The sequence below is a fragment of the Anopheles marshallii genome, chromosome 3 (assembly GCF_943734725.1).
Source record: "Anopheles marshallii chromosome 3, idAnoMarsDA_429_01, whole genome shotgun sequence".
NCBI lineage: Eukaryota > Metazoa > Arthropoda > Insecta > Diptera > Culicidae > Anopheles > Anopheles marshallii.
The window spans coordinates 39,127,939-39,148,689 of NC_071327.1; the positions used below are offsets into that span (position 1 = coordinate 39,127,939).

Consider the following 20,751-nt stretch of genomic DNA (forward strand, 5'->3'; position numbering starts at 1 on the left):
GACTCCCTACTCATTCAGTCCATTCCTTATCAAAACATTTTTTTTCCTAAACATACCTCCGTAGGGCATGCAATCCTTTCACTTCAACTAGAGCAGTCTGGTTCAACCGGTTGGAACATTTGGCAAACCGTGATCACCATGACTGACAACAAGCTGTCGATTTTCGGCGGTTTTGCTTACTTTTTTCCTTTCCCCAACACTTTTCTGTTGCGGTTAGTGCATTTCACTTTGCTATATAAAGTAAAACTCTCCGCATTTTTGACATCAGAAACCATTCGTTCGCAATCCTCACAACAGCTCACAAATATCCTACAAAATGTATTGCAAGGTACAACAACAAAGAACCACTATCTTTTGGATATGTTCCCACTAATCTCATATCAATTTCAGATCATCGTTGTTCTCGCTCTGGTTGCTGCCGTTAGTGCCCAATCCCACTATGGCCACCAGGAACACCATCAGCCACAGCACTATCACCATGAAGAAGAGCATCACGGACCAGTACACTATGAGTACCACTACGATATCCATGATGACCACACTGGCGATGTCCACGGACAGAAGGAGGCCCGCAAGGACGACTCCACTCAGGGCGAGTACTATCTGATCGATGCCGATGGCCACAAGCGCACTGTCACGTACCATGTTGAGGGTAAGAGCGGATTCATTGCTGAGGTTCACCGGGAACCAATCAAGGGATACCAGGCACCCCAGCCTCAGCATCATCACCAGCCACAATACCATCATCAGGCACCAGCCCACCAAAACTACCATCATTAAAATAGATTTTAGTTTAGATAAATATTGGAATAGTCAAATGATATTGATTAAAGGAATGCTTAAGGCAAGTGTGTATGATCCAGCGTCATAAAATGGAATTTTAAATACAAATTAATATAACAAAATTCATCCTAACACAGTTACATAAGATTCATTGATGTAAGAATATAGCATGTGGTTTGCAAAAGCTGTTGCAGTAATGCAGTTACCACGCCATGATTACACGATGTTTCAATATTATTGTAATTCTGCTCCGACTTAGTAGCTCGTTGGTGTAAGTGATAGCAACTTCCAGTGCCGAATCGAGATCCTTCGAGACTTGAATGACAGTTGGGACCAATATTGGGCAGTAAAATCTTTCACTCAGAGGCAAAGTGGTGCTGCTCGGGATAAAGTTCCATATATAGTCATCATTATTCTTTTTATTTTAATCTTAATGTCGTGATCGTGTCATTGATTAAGTATTGATATAACATATTAGTACGCTCTAATTTATCATGAAAACTTCCGAATCGCTCCGATCGAATACTATACAGATTTTGGCAACAGAGACACTATGATCTATTGTTTGATATGAGGTGGTTTGAATTGTTGTGTATAAAAATTAAATTGCCTAGCAGGTATGATAATTTACAATTTCAGATTTCACCCTACTCATGTAAACTTTTTTGTTTGAATCTTTAACGTATTTTAAATTAGGCTCGTTTGTAGTCTTTCGAACCTTTTAATTTTTTGAGAAATATGTCTGATTATTTTTTCATCTATAGAAGCTTCTAATTTTTTGTTATTTTTTTTCAAACATAGGCCAACATTCCACCCTGCTGTTTTTATTTTATTTTTATCTTGAAAAATTTATTTCAGCTTTCCATAAAATCACATATATCTCATTTGTCATTAAACGTTCATGAACATCTTGTGAACATTTTATATTTGACCATCATTTTTACAATGTTTCGCCTTCGGCACCAAGTAGCAAATAATAAGGTACTGCGTTATGTGACTCGTCTAAATGCTCGTTATGCGAGAAACTCAAAGAGTAGAGTATAATGAAGAAGTTGACTGTAAATGGTTCTCAAATAAAATTTTCCAACTCTATATATTGAAAGAGCTGTATATTTTCTATCCAATAATCCAATGCAATTATCTGCTTACACAAACATTCTTAGAAGAATACTTTCTTTAGGGCCCTTGGCAGTTGGCTGCTCCAGCTGCTGTTTATCTGCAACTGGCCGCGAGAAATCCCATCCTAACCATTCTACCAACAACCAACATTAACAAATCCAACGTGATGAAATTAAGTCTAGTAAGCCAGTTATCAATCAATCTACAAGCAATCAAGGTGGATGCTAGACTAAGAAAAAATAAGTATATGTTCCAACTTTATTCTTTACAAACGATTTATAAGTACAGGAGTGAAAATAAAGAATCTGATACAAGAGGTGAGTTACTTTAAAACAATTTAGAAAATACTTGAAATAATTATTTAATTTGTTATCAATCCATCCACAATTATATTATTCATCCGTGTGAAAAGAAAAAAACCTCTCCGCATTTTTGGCATCAGAAACCATTCGTTCGCAATCCTCACAACAGCTCACAAATATCCTGAAAAATGTATTCCAAGGTACAATAACAAAGAATCACCATCTTTTGGATATGTTCCCACTAATCTCATCTCTCACTCATAATCTCTCTCTCTCACTAATATGTTATAAATCCATCCATAATTACATTCTTCATCCGTGTGAAATGAAAAGTAATTCATAACGATTGTTCACTGAATCATGATTATACATGGTTACAAAGTCAACACTTTATCGCTATTAAAATAGAAAAAATAAGCAAAAATTCTGTACTCAATATTCCTTCCACTGGGAATAAATTACATAGTTGCACAAGTACCAAACTGCCTATGTTTGCATTTGTCGACTTCACTTCACTTCATTTTTTCTCAAATTTACGCCGTAATTCGGTGGAATCTAAATACTAATGTAAGTTTTCAATCATAAAAATTATGATAAACAAGATACTTACTTTAAAGAAATCCTCGTTAAATGGCACAAGTTAACACAGCTTAACTCCTAATGAGAGAATCTGATTGTTTACGATCTAAATTATCGCTTTACATTTTTTTACTAACGAAAGGATTTTAACTTTTATTTTACACAGTACTGCTGAATTCCTCAACTGTACATATTTGTTACGTTCATCACTATTTAGAAATTAACTTCACTATTTCAAATCAGTTAACTCATCGCGTAATATCCATCAACATCGATTCGCACCACGCATGGTAAATTATAGAGAAATTGTTCACATAGCACAGTTTCCTCGTTCCATAATCAACACATTTTCGATCTTTTCCCGACGATGTGCGAATGCATACTGCGCATCGTGTAGCTAGACAAGCAACAATAAACTTTATTTCCCATCAAAAAACTTTAATCCAGTCCAGCAACTTATTTTTGGATGATGCAATATGTGCCCGTCCAAAATCACCCGAACTACGCGATGATCGCAAGAACTGCACGAGATCATACTGACTAGTCTTGATGTTGTCAACATAGTGTACTACATTTCACTTTTTCTCTGAATTGAGCTGCAATTCGGTATGATCTAAATGTCAACCAGGTTCATGACCAGTCATGCATTATACTTTCAATGTTGTTTCACTTTTACTAGGCTCCAGCTCGAGCGTATTTCTCAACAAATATACTTGTGAAAAGCCATAAACACTTTATGTTGGATTTGTACTGATTTCTTCTCCTTCTTCTGATCGTAATGACCTGCTAGTCGTATTGAACATTATAGTATGATTAGGCTTTAGTCTATCACGTATGGTAAATACTTGCTACGGTCTCCTAAAACGGATAGGAGTTTTTCTTGGAATACTTTGAATAAAATAAAAATAATAAATTAATAAAAAAAGATTAATATGCTAAATATGACAAGTCAGAATTATACTGGTCTGCGAATTCGTTTATGTATGGTGCATCTACTTGATATTAATATTTCTGTTAATAATTAAATTGTTAACTTTAAACTTTTATTTTAAAGCTTGTAAAACTAAAGTTACATAGTAGACATTAAACTGAACCATTTTCTAGTATACTAATTAACCACGATACATACTTTTGCTTCGCGCTGCATTCAACGTTGTACAGGTTGTATTTCAACCTTAACAGGTGACTGACAATCATCTCCTGAATATCAGTAAACCACAGCCTACCGTTAGATGTACTTAGTTTTCTCCAAGGCTATGAAAAGGTTGTTCTAGCTCGGGATATCTGATATCAGCCATGATACTTATAACTTGCTGACGCCCATGGACAGTACAGAACTCCAAATACCACAACAATTACGCCCAGTATCATCTTACCAATGCTTAGTCGTCTACAGGCAAAAGAAGACATGGAGCGCAAAATGATAAGCACTATAAAAGGGCTAAGCTGCTGTGCAATTGGTATCAGTTTGATCGCAGAGCAGTTCTAATACAATACTAGATTTTAAACACCATCAACGGTGCGATGGCGTTAAAGGTAGTTACTAAAGAGAACTCCTCGACCTACAGTTGTCGTGCTACAAAATATTCTAACATGGTTTACTGTTCACAGTTTACGATATTCTTAATAGCGGCTGTGAGTGCTGCCAGTCTTCAAGACTATCACCAGCAAACACACCAACAGCAGCAGCAGCAACAGCAGCAGCTACAACAACAACAAAACCAGGCCGATCCGTGGGATTTAAAACGATACGCATCTGATGCACAGCATTTAAACGATGAACAAGTAGGATATGATTTTTCATATTCAGTTCACGACCCTGTCACCGGAGACCAAAAGAGCCAAGAAGAATCTCGCCGCAATGGTCACGTTCGTGGTCAGTATTCTTGGGTAGATGCCGATGGTATTCGCCAGATTGTCAACTATCGTGCTGACGATCGTACTGGATTCAATGCGGAACAGCGTCGCGAACCTGCAAATCGCCCACGACTCAACAGAGTGTTGCAGTTAATCCCTGCTCAAACAGTAGCTCCTCTTTACACTATTGACGCCATTCTAGCTCCTGCCTACACTTCCGTGTCCCGCATTGATCAAATACGACGACGTGAACAGGTGTCGCATGATAACCGAGAAGAAAGCACTGACGAAGATCGTGATAATCGAAGCCATGTTCGAGATGCGCTAGCGGATAATCGTGAAGATCGTCGTGATAGTATTCGAAATGATCGCCTAGAGGAACCACGCGATGATCGTCGAGAAGAGCGTCGTGATGATGGACGTGACGAACGCCACGAGGAACGCCGTGAAGAACGCCGTGATGAACGCCGTGACGACCGCCGTGAAGATCGCCGTGATGACCGCCGTGAAGATCGCCGCGAGGAACGCCGTGAAGACCGTCGTGAGAATCTCCGTGACGATCGGCACGATAATCGCGAGGATACCCGCCAGAACAGTTTGCGAGACGATCGAGTCGATGAGCGCAACGAAGATCGACGAGGAGAACGCCATGATGATCGCCGTGAAGAGCGACGTGAGGAACGCCGAGATGATCGACGTGACAATCGTGATGATCGACGTCAAGCAGGTCAAGAAATTGCATCACAATCGGAAGTTCGATTCCAAGCGCCATCGGTTTCTTATCAGTACAGTAACTGATGTACTTTGCCAGATCACTGCCACACAATGAAACGTATTCACCGCCATATCTGTCATGCAAAAGGGTGTGATTACATCACAAAAATGATTGATGTATAATGCATCCTTTCGAGCGTGATGTTGTAAGTGACAATCATATATCGACTTAATAAAGCAAACGACGATCGATTAAAAGCCAAACCCAATATCTTGCTGTATAACGCCAATATAAGTATGACTGATAAGGTACACAAAGTACGACAAAGAATATCCATGCAAGCAGAAGCATAGATTGCTTTAATAATCATATACTCAAATAGTTCTGCTTGACCATCTTCACAAGAACACAATTGAAAACGAAACCCTTCGTTTCCGTTAAGGTCCGCTACGTACGTTAACAATCGACCTTGAGTGTAGCCAAGTGTAGAGTCTCTGCTCGCTGATCCGGAAAAAATGCATATTCTGTGTTCGCATAACCTTTTTCACCAATAGTGAGATGACACAAATGCTATCGTAGAGAAAAGTGTGCTCCATCACGCACTGCATAAATGGGGTGTTTCCGTCCACTTGTCAGATCCATGGTCAGGGATGTTCACATCCCAATGGGATGTTTCTGTTGCTTGAGCTAGCCGCAAAATTATGGCGTTTTAATGGTAGTTCCATTTTCACCTTTTCTGTCCCACCCTTTAACACCGGCAGAAGAAAACAAACAAACGTGAATAAAACAAGCCGACCGGAATGAAGCCCCTGCACACGCAACCATAAAATCTACCCTCAGGCTGTTCATTCGCATGGTTATGCAACATCTGAACTTGTATCTTGAAAAACGAAACTGAAAGTACCGTCCCGCATCGATGACTGATTCGGAACACTGACATCAACTGAAACGAAGAGCAAAAGAGATAAAGATAAAACAGGCTTCTCGGTTCGCATAATACAAACTGGTGAGAAAGAGAAGTATTCCCTCTTTTTGGAATCGAGAACTGCAACGGTGCAAATAAAATGTGCAAAACAAGCGAAGACAAAAAAAATACAAACCAGACACTAGACATGCAAAAAGAACGGCTAATGGCAGAGCAGTGAAATTTCTAGACAGTTCCAGGGTCTGCCAGGACGTGCTCGTTGAGGACCCTTCGACTGTGACAACCAGTGTTCATCGATCATTCGGCAAGCAGCCAAGAAACCATATAAAAGCGTTGAGTCAGCCAACTTAAGCCATCAGTTTAGGTTGGATCTTCAGATCTAGTGCACTTGGAAGGCAAACGTGATGGCATTCAAAGTGAGTGTCTATTATATTATCACAAGAGTGTCACAGTGCGTTTTCTAAACCCCTTCGGTTTGTTTCTTTACTTTTTCAGTTCGTTGCTTTGTTCGCTATACTGGCCGTTGCCAGCGCGGGAGTTATACCGATTGAGGAAGTCCATACGTCCTACCAGCCAGCTTCCTACTCCACACATCTGACACAGCCCGCCTTGATTAAAACCGTAGCCCAACCGGCAACCATTGTCAAAACCATTGCCCAGCCCACGATAGTTAAGACGATTGCTCAGCCAACTCTTGTCAAGCACATCGATGAGGATCACGACGCCCAGTACGATTTCTCTTACGGTGTTCACGATGATCATACCGGCGACATCAAGGAGCAGCGCGAATCCCGCCATGGCGATCAAGTGCACGGCCAATACAGTCTGATTGACTCTGATGGTCACAAGCGTACCGTTGAGTACACCGCGGATGACCACAATGGATTCAACGCTGTCGTACATCGCGAACCCACCGATATCAAGATTCCACAGCCGATTGTTCAAAAAGTCATTGCTCAACCAACCATTGCCAAAGTTATTGCTCAGCCAGCCAAAATTATTGCTGCACAGCCAGCATACTACCACCAGCCAGCTCCGACTGTTGTCAAAACCGTAGGACTCTCTCATTACTAATTTGGATGTTTCATTCGATGATCGTATGGGACACTGATTTAAACTACCATTTTCAAAGTGCACTTCTACTCTTTCTGTATCTCATGCTCTTTATTTTAAACATCCTTAGGTTAAACAGTACAAATATATTTGACAATTTTTAAGACGAAATCGTATTAAAAATGATAACAATCTTTAAAACATTGTGTTCATGATGGCATCAGTAAAAGTCTTTCCTTCAAAAACATATTATCTGTCCATAAACGGTCTTTGAATGTCTTCTCACAAAACACTTCTTCCGGTTTTATTGATATATGTGTTACTTTTAATTACGTTTTTTGAAGTTTTGTTTTATAAATTACGTTGTTAAACATACTAAATGAGTGGATCCCGCAGTATAGGCCCGCAGAGATTTTTTTTTATATAATCGATTCCTTATACCATCCGGGCAGCTTCCCCGTATGTCAAGCTTTCCAGATATGAAATGCCACGGCTTCGAGTTTATAGTGCCACAAAGAAAACCATAATTATTACAGACCCAAAAGTGCTATTATATCGTAAGCTTTATTATCGTAAGAACTATTGGTATTGATTTATTTACTATTGATAATGCCGGAAAATATAATAATTCCGGTTTGCTTTCCAATACTTCGCTTGAGATCTGGCTTGAGAAATTACCACACGATGCACATGGTTAACAGCTCTAAAAAAAAAAGATGATGCAGTGAATAAACAAATTCTCAAACTCCATAGGCTTTAACTTAATAGCGAGGACATTTTAAAATTGCTTATGTAAACAAGTGATATAAATTTTACTGATTTTTTATCTTTCACGTGAATGTTCGGCTTCGGTGAAAGCTTTATATTATGATAATAAACGAGTGAATAATCAATAGAGAACAATAATATTTTTACTAAATATAATTCCACTCATTTAAAGTCGGTCATTAATGTAGGCAAAACAAGATATACCCCTTTGGTAGAACCAATGAGATACAAGAAAAGGTTTGTAGTTGTTGTTTATTACTGATGTGTTACTAACTTAAACGGTTTTGTTCTTTCTGTAAAAGTCCAAACAGAAAATAGTTAATATTGCACAACAACATTTAGGCTATATTTGTTTTTCCATTATCATTTAAAGGCGCGCTACAATTTGCTTTATATTAAAGTCTACGTTTCAATTTGTACACATAGCTGATGTTATTGACCTAACATATTTTGTCCAAATCCAACAATATGCAAATATCTTTGGCCTCATTATGGTATCACAGCTTCAACCATATAATTGCACAAATTATTACGACCCCAGTGTAATGCGGGTCGATCAACACATTTTCTTGTGCATTGACCTACGATCATACATTCATGCATGGCAAGCAAATCACTTGCATCTTGCCTACATTTATCGTACATCGGGTCAAAAATCATCGCCAACTGGCGTGCCTTCAAGTACCGGTTGAGCAGTGCGGTCCAATTTCATTCGCGCCTACATCGTAAATTGAATCAATTCCCAAAACAGCAAGACGCAATCAAGCAACGCTTCGTCTTGCTTTTCGCGTCACCCGAGGCACAATACCACATGCCAGTTTGCCCTTGAAGACAAACTGCCCTGCTTCATGTTACTGCTTTCAACTTCCGAAAATACTACACACATGTTCTGGCGCACACCGTTTCGCCTGGGGACGCAGGTAACCGAAACTCTGCTCGTTTGTTTCCATTCCTCTTTCGTCCGGAGAGTGGTTGCAAAGTAAGCCGCTTGGTACAAGGACCTTCCCAGAGTTTGAATCTTCCAAGGAAATGCTTCAAGGAACTTTGCCCTGCGAGGTGCGACGCATATATAAAGACTGTGCTCTGATCAAGAACACTGTCATTCGCTTGATTTCTTTTGGTCCGAACATACGTGGCTAGACAGAATGGCTTTTAAAGTGAGTATGTGAGCAACTTTTTGGAGAAAATTAACAGTTTGCGATCTCTGAGCTTTGCCCCATAAATATATAGCCATAATTATGTTTCGCTACATATTGGTACTAATTATTTCCAACTTCCTTTTCAGTTCCTCGCAGTTTGTGCTATTTTCGCCGTAGCCAACGCGGGTTTTCAACAACCAATAAGCCCCGTTTATCATGCAGCGCCAATCAACTTTGCACAGCCTGCGCTCTTTAAGCCTGCACAACAGCACACAGTATATACACAGCCGGCTTTAATAAAAACAGCGCAGCAACCGACTGTTTTAAAATCTTATGCCCAGCCTACACTCGTGAAAAACTATGTGCAACCCACAGTAGTGAAGAGTTACGCACAGCCAACAATTGTGAAGAGTTACGCCCAACCAGCCTATGTCAAACAGGACGAAGAGTACGCACCGGCTAACTACGAGTTCTCGTACTCCGTGCACGATGAGCATACTGGAGATGTAAAGAGCCAGCACGAAACTCGCCATGGCGACCAGGTACAGGGTCAGTACAGTCTGCTGGATGCCGATGGTCACCAGCGCATCGTAGACTACACCGCTGATGATCATAATGGCTTTAACGCCGTTGTTCGACGCGAACCAACTCACGTTAAAGTTGTTCAACCTGTTCAGAAGGTTCTAGCTCAACCAACCTACACTGGACACTATTGAATTGAATAAGACTAACATCCAATAAGTAAAACGCACGAGCTTTTAGTTAAATTGAGTTGTTATTGAAATAAAGTAATAGGTTATATTGTTCAGTTGTTTATTCTATCTGTTATTATTACTCTATTTGTTTCAGCATCTGTAGGATTTCAATGAGCAAGCGGTTAAATTTTGATGAAACGATACTATTAGATATTATATCAAACCAATTTATGTGCCAATTACTGTGATTTGTGGCTCTTTCATAAAACTACATTACAGCGCCTTAAATGTACAATATGCAACATTAAGTTGAATCATCACCTTCATCCTTTCAAATTATATTAGTTTTTCAACAACATCTGGTAAGGTTTCTGTTACAAATATTTTACAAGCATGTAACATTGACAGATATGCCGTCATAGCTGAAAACAAATCAATAGTTTCCATTGAAATATCTTTCCTCGCACAAACTCAATTTGCGTTAATATTACAAAACATTTTACGCAAAAAATACAACAGTTCGTGGTAGTGAGGTAGAGGTAGCGTGGTAGAGGTAGCTTCGCACAAGCCGCGGAAAACCATTTAGGTTCCAAACAAGCAGAGTTAAAACCGGGTAGCAACATTTGTAGCCATTAGCTACGAAGCTGTAAGTAATGTTTTTGAAGAATATTACTGAATATATTTTTTTTCAGGATTTGTACATAATGACCTCTTCATAGATTTCTCCATATTTGCTTCCAGTTTTTGGACGGGTATTGTGTAAATATTTTCGGTTTTTGTAATTGTCTTAAAAATGTTTGTAATGTTTGTAGGGGCGGCCCGGTGGCATGATGGTAGCGGCGCCGGTCTCCACACGAACGGACCGGACCAAAATCTCATCCGGGCCAATCCCCCGTAGCAAGGACTGACTATCCGGCTACGTGGTAAAATAAGTCGATACGGCCAGGCCGTTCTAACGAAAAAAAAAATGTTTGTAAATGCTCGTGCTTGATGGATTTTCTAATATTTTCTTCGGAAGATATGGTGTTTCTTAGATTACGGATTTTATACAAGGAAGGCTGTAGTATTTGGTGGATTTTGGTTTGTAGTGCAAGCTTGGATATAGTGGTGAATTCTTTATTTTTGTGTACTTATTTAACAACAGAGCTTTACTCTTCAGATCTGGTTTCTGAAAACCGTGGCCACCTTCTTTAGTTGGTAGAGCTAAATTGTAAGCCGGAAATCTTAGCTTTCCTCTGTCCCATACAAATCTTGTTATTTCTATCTTGATTTTGCTGATCTGTGAGTTCAGTGGAGAAAAAAGTGCAATAATATACCATATCTTGGACAGAATATATATGTTGCTAATTTTAACCTTTTGAAATGAATTCGGAATACTATGGTTATGGATCCATACATGATACGTTATTTGTTTCACTACTTCATCCCAGTTCTTTTTCCCATGTGCCGTATATCGTTTATGAACGTTACTCCTAATAAAATCTGGTGTGTCCTACATCTACATCATAAATTTATTGTATGTCCTACATCTAATCCTTTACATTTAGTTAAGTTCAACTTGGCCCCAGCTTTCTTTCCGAATTGTGTGATCAACTCTTTGATCCTATGGGGTTTGTTTGGAGAGGATATTACAAAAATATCAGCATCAACATAGGATCCCCTTGTCTTACGGATCTTTGAATATGGAATGTATTGATTAGTGTGTCATATACTATTTTTACTTATGTTCCTTTGTCTCCTATTGTTTTTAGTACATGGAATATGTTTTTGTTTATTCCTATTTCGTTCATTGTTTTGTATAGAAAATTTCGATTAACCCTATCAAAGGCTTGGTTCAAATCGAAGGAAAATGATAACATTTATATTCTTATTCAGACACTTGTACACAGTTCCTGATCGTTATAATAGAGGCTACGTAACTACACTGAATTACGGAAGGCAATGACAAGGATTATAACGGTGAATCAACAGGTACAAGTACCAACGGTCATAACTACAAACAACGAAAAGTAACTCAACTTATTTGAAAACCTTGGTTTGGAGTTGCAAACCTTGGCTAATACTGCAGTTATAGGCGTGCATTCCGGCGTACACTTTGCAAAAGCAAACAATTGTGCAGTAGTTCAAAAACCAAAGTGTGATATAAGAAAATAGTAGTAAATTCGTATTTAATTCAGTTAACTTCAGCGTACAAACTAGTACAATATGGTAGTGCTACGACAAACACTGGAAAGGAGGGATGCTCTAAGGAGAAAGGATGTTGTAATGGACGGAGGAAGAACTAAGTTAAGTACTAAAAATTCATAAGACAATTACTGTTTTAAAAAATTTGCATTTTAATTAAATCGACAACTACCCTAAACTCAAACAGAACTGGCAATTAGTAATGGTGATGGCTCAGATGGCTCTGTCCATGAACGATGCTGGAGGTGGAGTGCGCGATCGGAGCAGCGTGGTGAGCGATCGGGGCGGAGTAGTGCGCGATCGGAGCAACATGATGCGCGATCGGGGCTGCATGGTGCGCGATCGGGGCGGAGTAGTGCGCGATCGGAGCAGCATGGTGGTGCTGGACGGTAGCGTGTGCTACTGGAGCATGGGCATAGCTGGACACGTGCACGGGCTGAGCGATCACCTTGTGGACTGGCTGGGCGATCTTCACTGCCGACGGTTCACGACGCACAACGGCGTTGAATCCGGAGTGATGATCGGCATGGTAGTCGACGACGCGGTGGTGGCCATCGGAGTCCAACAACGAGTACTGTCCGTGCACTTCATCTCCGTGGCGGGTCTCATGCTGGCTCTTGATGTCTCCGGTATGCTCATCGTGCACGGAGTACGAGAACTCGTAGTTAGCCGGGGCATGGTGCTCTACGGACTTGATGATCGTGGGTTGAGCGATGGTCTTGACGATGGTCGGAGCGGAGTGCTGGTAGATAGCCGGGGCGGCATGGATGGATCCGACATGGTGGACAGCTGGGGCAGCATGATGCTGGATGGTGGAGTGCGATGTAGCGATCGATCCGTGGTGAGCCACGGGGAGCAGACCAGCGCTAGCGGCAGCTACCAGAGTAGCCAACAAAACAAACTATAGAACGGAAAAAGAAACAAATGTTGTAAAACACGGTATCAAGACGATATCGAAGAAGACAGCCTTACTTTGAACGCCATTATTGGGGAGCTGGATTGTTTACTGACTGAAGTTCTGTGTGATTGTGTCTTGCTGTATGGTAAGCAACGCCTTTTATACTTCCAATAATATCCCAATGGATCTTGTTAGTTATCCCTAGCGTCCTTGAGACGATGCTGTCATGGAACTGCATATTTTTTATTCACCGAAACTGATCTACATCAAGAGCACCGAAAAGAGAAAAGCAAGCACTATCCAGTTTACTGGAACTGATTGGTCACCAAAAATACGATGAAAGTAAAACAACAAGGTTAAAACCGTCACACCTCCAATGCACGTTTTCTTCCAGTTTATCAAAAGTTACCATAATGCATGAAGTAGTAACTATTGCCGAAGGTTATAGAATTTTCACAACTATTCACAAACTTTATAACAATTACATATAACAAAATAGCGTCAGACATAAAACAACAATCGAAATAAATATTGTGCAAATCACGGAAAAGAATAAATAGAATTTAAATAGGTACATTAAAACATCTTCAAGTTTTTCAACTTTATTATAAACATAAAAAATGTAGTATTTATGCTGCAAATAACTTCGTACTAGCCACGTTAGATTCGCTTGTAAAACAGCGGTGCATTTCTTATCATTGATCGTTCGTATTAGTGTCTTTCTATCTTATCGTTGCTTCACTCTGTTGGATAGAAACAACTGGAAACAGAGATTAATTATGCTATCTTCCTCTCGAGTACAGAAATGTTATTCAACTCAGCTCGCGAAGGGCTTCAATCGACCACTCAGAAACACGGAATCTCAGTACGTTACTGTAATCGACACGATAAAGACCAACAGTGCGATGGAGCCGCTACGTCCAGCGAGTCAAGAAGAAATAAGAAAACTAATTCAAATCTACGAGCGAAACCTTCCAGAGTCTGTACAATTCATTTCGTTATTGCAAAATATTATACGCGTAAATACGACACTTTGTGGATTTGAAGCAGAAGAAATTTCGCACAGGGTGCAAAAAACCATTTACATTCCGAACAATGAGACCATTGATCAGTTTGCAACGTTTGTAGCGATCAGTCGCGAAAATGTATAGTTTTATTTTATTTTGTTAAATAATGTATCAGAGTTAATTTCTTATGCAGTCATTTTACCGTTTCAGGATCCATTCGTTCTGATGCATACTTTAGAATATCCTCCTACTGTACTTACTAATGTGCTTAAAAAATCAAACTACATTAAATGGAACCACAAACCAACAATTGTCATTGGCGGAAACAGTCCAACATGTGCAAATCTTTCTCAAATATTAGAAGAGCGCATATTGCGTTTAGATGTACTGTCAGATTGCATCAATTACTGGATACCGTGTGAAGAAGCTACAAAACTCAGCTTTGTGTAAGTAATTTTAATTTTAATTCGGTGTGTCTAAGCGTTGTTTCCTATTTTTAATACATACCACAATATATTTTGCCAATAAAATGTTTATTCGCGATCTCTTTCTGTGTTCCAGCGTTCCCAGCGATGTAGAGTTAAAACCATTACAAATAGAACATGGAAAAGTATTAAACGAATGGTGGCCCTATCGTTACAAAGCGTCACAATGTTACATAGAATCCGCCATCAAACTTAACGGAGGACTCGGGCTGTTTGACAAAACCTCAGGAGAGCTCGTAGCATGCGTTTTTCAAAATGACCATGACGCTGTGGGGTAATCACTGGAATATTGGTAGCTGTAACATAGTTCTATTACTAAATCACTATCTCTTTCTTGTAGACATTTGTATACTGTTCCCGATCGCAACAATAGAGGTTATGGAAGTACGCTTGCTAAAGCATTGACTAGACAAATCGCAATTCAATATAAGCAACATGTGCATACGTTTATCAATGAAAATAATGATCGATCAGTAAGATTGTTTAAAAAACTTGGATTTAAGGCTGTTAACCGAACAATTTGGTATACTACATCATGAAATTCATCAAGAAATTCAAGTGAAAATCACTCCTTGAATAAGATTCTCACGCTGCGTCAAAAAGTAAGGTTAACTATGCATCTTCTAGATAAATTCTGTTTTTCTCGACATAAGTCAAAGATTATGGAAATATAGCCAAAGTAATGTAAATAAATCACAAGTTATGATCAATAATGATTTTCGTAATATTTTAAAAATAGAGGTTTTATTTGTTTCACATCATAGTTACCCTTTTCGATAACTATAATCAAAAAATATAACTAATATAATATAACTTATAAGTTAGTTATAATAGTTATTAGTTATTAGTTAAAATAAGTTATAAAAAATATAACTAAATATAACTAACTTCAAATATATAAAAATATATTTGAATGATGTTCAAACCACAATACTGTCTTTGTAAAAAAAAGTTGAACAAATTTGATTCCGACATCTTTGTATTAATGTAAGCACCTTTGAAAGCAACATTGATTTCCCATCTTTAATACTAATCCTACATAACAACAAAACATTTGTACGTTGAAAAAAATTGAATTTGATATTGAAATAAAAGCTTACTCAGTATATAGTTTTATAAGCGGATTTTACATTTTTTTAATCGTTTGCAAATAATCACCTTCTAACAAAAAAAACGCTATTCGTTATTAGTAATGATGATGGCTCAGATGGTTCTGTCCATGAACGATGCTGGAGGTGGAGTGCGCGATCGGAGCAGCGTGGTGAGCGATCGGGGCGGAGTAGTGCGCGATCGGTGCAACATGATGCGCGATCGGGGCTGCATGGTGCGCGATCGGGGCGGAATAATGCGCGATCGGAGCAGCATGGTGGTGCTGGACGGTAGCGTGGGCTACTGGAGCATGGGCATAGCTGGACACGTGCACGGGCTGAGCGATCACCTTGTGGACTGGCTGGGCGATCTTCACTGCCGACGGTTCACGACGCACAACGGCGTTGAATCCGGAGTGATGATCGGCATGGTAGTCGACTACGCGGTGGTGGCCATCGGAGTCCAACAACGAGTACTGTCCGTGCACTTCATCTCCGTGGCGGGTCTCATGCTGGCTCTTGATGTCTCCGGTATGCTCATCGTGCACGGAGTACGAGAACTCGTAGTTAGCCGGGGCATGGTGCTCTACGGACTTGATGATCGTGGGTTGAGCGATGGTCTTGACGATGGTCGGAGCGGAGTGCTGGTAGATAGCCGGGGCGGCATGGATGGATCCGACATGGTGGACAGCTGGGGCAGCATGATGCTGGATGGTGGAGTGCGATGTAGCGATCGATCCGTGGTGAGCCACGGGGAGCAGACCAGCGCTAGCGGCAGCTACCAGAGTAGCCAACAAAACAAACTATAGAACGGAAAAAGAAACAAATGTTGTAAAACATGCTATCAAGACGATATCGAAGAAGACAGTCTTACTTTGAACGCCATTATTGAGGTGCTGGATTGTTCACTGACTGAAGTTCTGTGTGATTGTGTCTTGCTGTATGGTAAGCAACGCCTTTTATATCCCGATGGATTCCATTAGCTATCCCTAGTGTCCTTGAGGCGATGCTATCATGAAACTGTACTACTTTTACTCACCGAAACTGATCTACATCAAGTGCACTGAAACAAATACGAACCAGTCTACTGGAACTGATTGGTCACCAAAAATACGATGAAAATAAAACAACAAGGGTGTAACGGTCACACCTCCAGTGTTCCATACTTATCGTGAATTTAAAGTAATAAAAATACGTGGTATTTTACCCTCCACGGAAGATAAAATACTGTTGCTGCAAACGTTATTGCAACTGAAAATTGTCTCATAGAACACTGGATAGTTTTTTTTATCCTTTAATTTAATTCAACGCAGAGCAGGACTAAAAAATTTACTATATTCGCGAGTTCTTTCAAATGAATGCCTTTTCCCTTTACCAGTCTCCTTTTATACTTTTCCTGGTCTTAGCTGACCAGAGATCCCTGGTCGAACCCCAATTTGTTAAGCATCTGCCGTGAAAATGTTGCCAGATACGATCGGACCGTATGTTTATTAACAAGTGTAGCAATCAACTATTAAATGTTCACGTCAGGGTTGAGAAATCTGAAAAAATAATAAATTATGGTATCTCAATCATTTGACGTTTAAGTTATAACTTACAATCCCCAGAATGAAAGTCTGTTCTATTATTGTAGTTTCATTTACAACTCTTGAACAAATTCGTCGTAAGAAGCCGGGTGTGATATACCAATGACGTCAAAAAGTCTCCTTTTTTGCACAGTTTAGGTATATCAAAACTACCAAAAGATTGTTCATTCTTGGAATATTAGTAATAGGTGTTTGACTTTCCTATGTAATAACATCTTTAAAGGATTCAACATCTTCAAAAAGAATGCATTGTTTTAAAGGTAAGGAAAGTGTAATAAACCTCGGTCTGCAGTTATTGTGTCTTAAGACGGAATAATGCGGAACAACATCTTACGAATAATCCCTTGTCGCTTCTGATATCTAAATTATATAAGGATGTTGTGCAAACAGGTGATGGTGCTTTTGAAGTCCTTTATACGAATGCAGATCCATCCTTTCCTTATCGTAGATGTCTATATATCTATTTGTGATAAAGACCTATCTAATCAATTGGTTCCATTCTCATGTTATCCTCGATTTCACTGCATGTAAATTATGCTCTGTTTTGATGTTCCCTCTTCTCTACGAGCTGTATTTGTTGATCGAGCCAAAAACAAGCCGCACGCATGACTGGCATAGGAACTTGATCCAAGATTTCCGAATTATCGTCTTGAACCGGTCGAAATCGATCTACTTGTATTCTTTGAGAAGCGACATCATCGATTAAACATAAAATCGACTAGATTCAAATTCGGGGAGCTGGGAGTCCACAAAGTTGTGTTCAAAAAGTCGGTGAAGTCGTTCGGAAACCAGATTTGCACAAATTTCCATTTGTGCTGCTGCATCGTTCTGCAGGAACATGTAAAGCTTTAGTTCGCAGAGATTTTTTAAAGAACTTGAAGTGAAGTTGAAAAAATAATGACGCCTACTAGGCGATGCAAATGTGTATTCAAAGTTATTGAATATCCTGCATTTGCACAGGTAATCAGCCATGCAAATTAACTAGTAACTAAGTAAATTTGTTCACTTAATTACTAGTTAATTTTCCTAGTTAATTATGTTTAAACATATTCAAAGCCTAGAAAATTCATGCTCTGTAGAAACATACAAAGTAAAGTAAAACACATGTGTGTTTTGCCTTGGAATACGAGTATAATAGAATAGAATAAGTGTATTTCGTAAAAGTTATAATAATAATTGCTATAATGCCTAGTAAAGCTACAACAAATCCAAGATACTACTAGAAAAGACTGCAGACCCTTCTAAAGGATTTCAAAGGATCTCAAAGGAATGAAGATAATTCAATCCAAGGACCTTATTTTAGTTTTATTTAATAAAAATCAATATTGTTTGCCTCGAGGACTGTACAATAGCGTCAGAAAGAAGAAAAAAACCAGACAAAAAAAACACAATAACAAAGACGAGACACACTACGAAGAGGTAGACATGACGCGGGAACGGAAAGAAGCAAGGGATAGATTGTGGTCAAACAGATCACCTACAGAATTAAAAAAAGGCTAGGGCGCGCACCCAAGGATCGTTCATGGAAAACCGCGTGCGTCGCAAGGGAATGAAAAGCGGAAAGTGGGGATGGGGGGGGGGGGGGGGGGGGGGGTTGGGGGGATTGCGTAGGATGAGATATATAGGGGGATGGCCGCCAGAAGGGAAGGGGAATCGATATAGGATAGCAGGATGTTGGCAATGAACAGTGTGGGCGCATGATCGTAGCGCTCTTTTAGCCCGACCAGAGTAAGCATGTGACACCGCACTGTATAGGGAGGAGAAGCAGCGTTGGGATCGTTTAAGAAGCGTTTGATGGCGATTCTAGTAAACTTCCGTAGCACCCTCTCCAACCTATCCATAGAGGTGACTCCTGCTGGAGACCAAACGACGCTGGCATAGTCCAGAATAGGATGTATCCAGCAGCAATACAGCGCCCTCAAACACAGCGGATCACGAACCTCAGACGCCATGCGGGAGATGAGGCCCAATAGCTTGTTTGCCCGCTCGAGGAGAGAATTGAAGTGTGGTTCAAAGGACAGTTTGTCATCGAGCCATAACCCAAGGTCCTTGACTAGGCTGACCCGAATGAGGGGTTGTTGTTTATTGTTTTTATAGAGACTTTGAGCTGGGCAGCAGCATTCGCCTCTACCGAATGAGGGGTGAGCCACAGAGATGATAATTAAATAGGTGCTTGACGGGAGAGCGACCAAACGAGATGACGCAGCATTTGACTATGGATGAGCCCGTTGGATAAACACCATTCTGCAAATGCATCAGCATAGCTTTGGAGGGAGAGGAAGTCAAGAGACGAGGACACCGGAAGATAGAAGTTTACATCGTCAGCGTAGAGCAGACATCCATTAGGTGGGAGACATCTGACGCAGTCCGAGATGAAAAGAGAGAACAGTAACGGACTCAAGACGCTACCCTGAGGAACTCCAGACTTTCCGACGAAAGGATCGGAGAGAACACCATCAACCCTTGCCCTGTAAGTGCGGTCCTTTAGGAAGGAACAGAACCAGAAGAGAAGTGGACCACCGAATCCCATACGTTCGAGCTTAGCTAAGAGCAGCCAATGAGGCAAGCAATCGAACGCAGCTTTGAAGTCAGTATATATGACGTCGACCTGTTTACCAGCAATCATCTGCGGGTACAGGTCGAGCATCATTGACATGAGGTTCGACAGGGTAGAACGTCTAGGCATGAAACCATGCTGGGAGGAAGGGATCAGCGGGTGAACAATAGGAAGGATTGAAGAGTGGATGACAGACTCGAGGACTTTAGATAAAGTACAAAGGATTGAGATGCCTCGGTAGTTGGAAGGAGAAGTACGGCATCCTCTCTTGAAGATCGAAATCAAGAAGGCCGATTTCCTCAGCGGGGGAAAAACTCCCATATAAAGCGACCTATTGAATAGGCGCGTTAATATGGGAGAAACGCCACCTTAGGATCGATCAATACTGAAGACGGAATGCCGTCCGGACCGGGAGAGAAGGAGCGCTTCAGCTGGGCGAGTGTGGTGTGTACCATGGGTTCCTTGATCGTAACAAAGTTCATGTTGATGGCGTCAGAAGGAACGCCCATGAGCCCTGACTCGAAGGACGCGGATGTCCTGGTTGGGTCTACGAAAAGGCCTTCAAAATGATGTGCAAACAGGTTGCTGATTGCCAACGGAGAGGATATGGAATGGTCGCCCACTGACATCGTGGATGGAATATCAGAGTTGTCACGACGGCTGTGGACGAAACGCCAGAAGGATTTTGGATTGGAAAGGAGCTGGGACTGGATGCGCGCAATATGAGTGCCAAATCGGATCCTGTTGTATCTGCGGTGAACAGATGCTGCATATTTGAACACGCGTAGGTGGTAAACGGAGCGGTGCAAACGGTAAGCGCGACGCGCTCGATTAAGATCTTGGGATCGCTTGAGCGCACTTAGATGAGCGTCTGACCACGGAGGTTTAGATTGTGGAGTACGAAATGGACAACAGACGGAGAGGAATGACGAAACAATCGACGTAAATTTGGTAACAGCCTCGTCGAACGTAGGGCTAGACTCCAAGAAGCTCCAGTCATTGGCATTGAGC

At 40.5% G+C, this 20,751-nt stretch overlaps 6 protein-coding genes across 6 annotated transcripts; 5 read left to right on the top strand and 1 right to left on the bottom strand.

Moving 5' to 3' along the window:
• Positions 1-316: 316 nt before the first annotated feature.
• On the top strand, positions 317-780 carry LOC128712575 (larval cuticle protein A2B-like). Its single transcript, XM_053807467.1, has 2 exons — positions 317-328; positions 391-780. The coding sequence occupies exons 1-2, from the start codon at positions 317-319 to the stop codon at positions 778-780; spliced, it is 402 nt and encodes a 133-aa protein (XP_053663442.1).
• Positions 781-4,307: 3,527 nt separating this feature from the next.
• LOC128711371 (trichohyalin-like) lies at positions 4,308-5,438 on the top strand. The gene is made up of 2 exons (XM_053806241.1): positions 4,308-4,319; positions 4,395-5,438. The coding sequence occupies exons 1-2, from the start codon at positions 4,308-4,310 to the stop codon at positions 5,436-5,438; spliced, it is 1,056 nt and encodes a 351-aa protein (XP_053662216.1).
• A 213-nt stretch (positions 5,439-5,651) lies between these two features.
• LOC128712576 (larval cuticle protein A2B-like) lies at positions 5,652-7,354 on the top strand. Its single transcript, XM_053807468.1, has 2 exons — positions 5,652-5,672; positions 6,725-7,354. The coding sequence occupies exons 1-2, from the start codon at positions 5,652-5,654 to the stop codon at positions 7,352-7,354; spliced, it is 651 nt and encodes a 216-aa protein (XP_053663443.1).
• Positions 7,355-9,246: 1,892 nt separating this feature from the next.
• On the top strand, positions 9,247-9,956 carry LOC128712577 (cuticle protein 8-like). The gene is made up of 2 exons (XM_053807469.1): positions 9,247-9,258; positions 9,387-9,956. Exons 1-2 carry the CDS (start codon positions 9,247-9,249, stop codon positions 9,954-9,956), a joined length of 582 nt encoding a protein of 193 aa, XP_053663444.1.
• Positions 9,957-12,315: 2,359 nt separating this feature from the next.
• On the bottom strand, positions 12,316-16,483 carry LOC128712579 (histidine-rich protein PFHRP-II-like). The gene is made up of 4 exons (XM_053807470.1): positions 16,472-16,483; positions 15,735-16,400; positions 13,092-13,181; positions 12,316-13,020 (listed from the first exon to the last, which is right to left on the bottom strand). The coding sequence occupies exons 1-4, from the start codon at positions 16,481-16,483 to the stop codon at positions 12,316-12,318; spliced, it is 1,473 nt and encodes a 490-aa protein (XP_053663445.1).
• Positions 13,911-15,048, top strand: LOC128711384 (uncharacterized). Its single transcript, XM_053806254.1, has 4 exons — positions 13,911-14,162; positions 14,235-14,470; positions 14,586-14,783; positions 14,850-15,048. The coding sequence occupies exons 1-4, from the start codon at positions 13,923-13,925 to the stop codon at positions 15,046-15,048; spliced, it is 873 nt and encodes a 290-aa protein (XP_053662229.1). The 5' UTR covers positions 13,911-13,922.
• Positions 16,484-20,751: the final 4,268 nt, after the last annotated feature.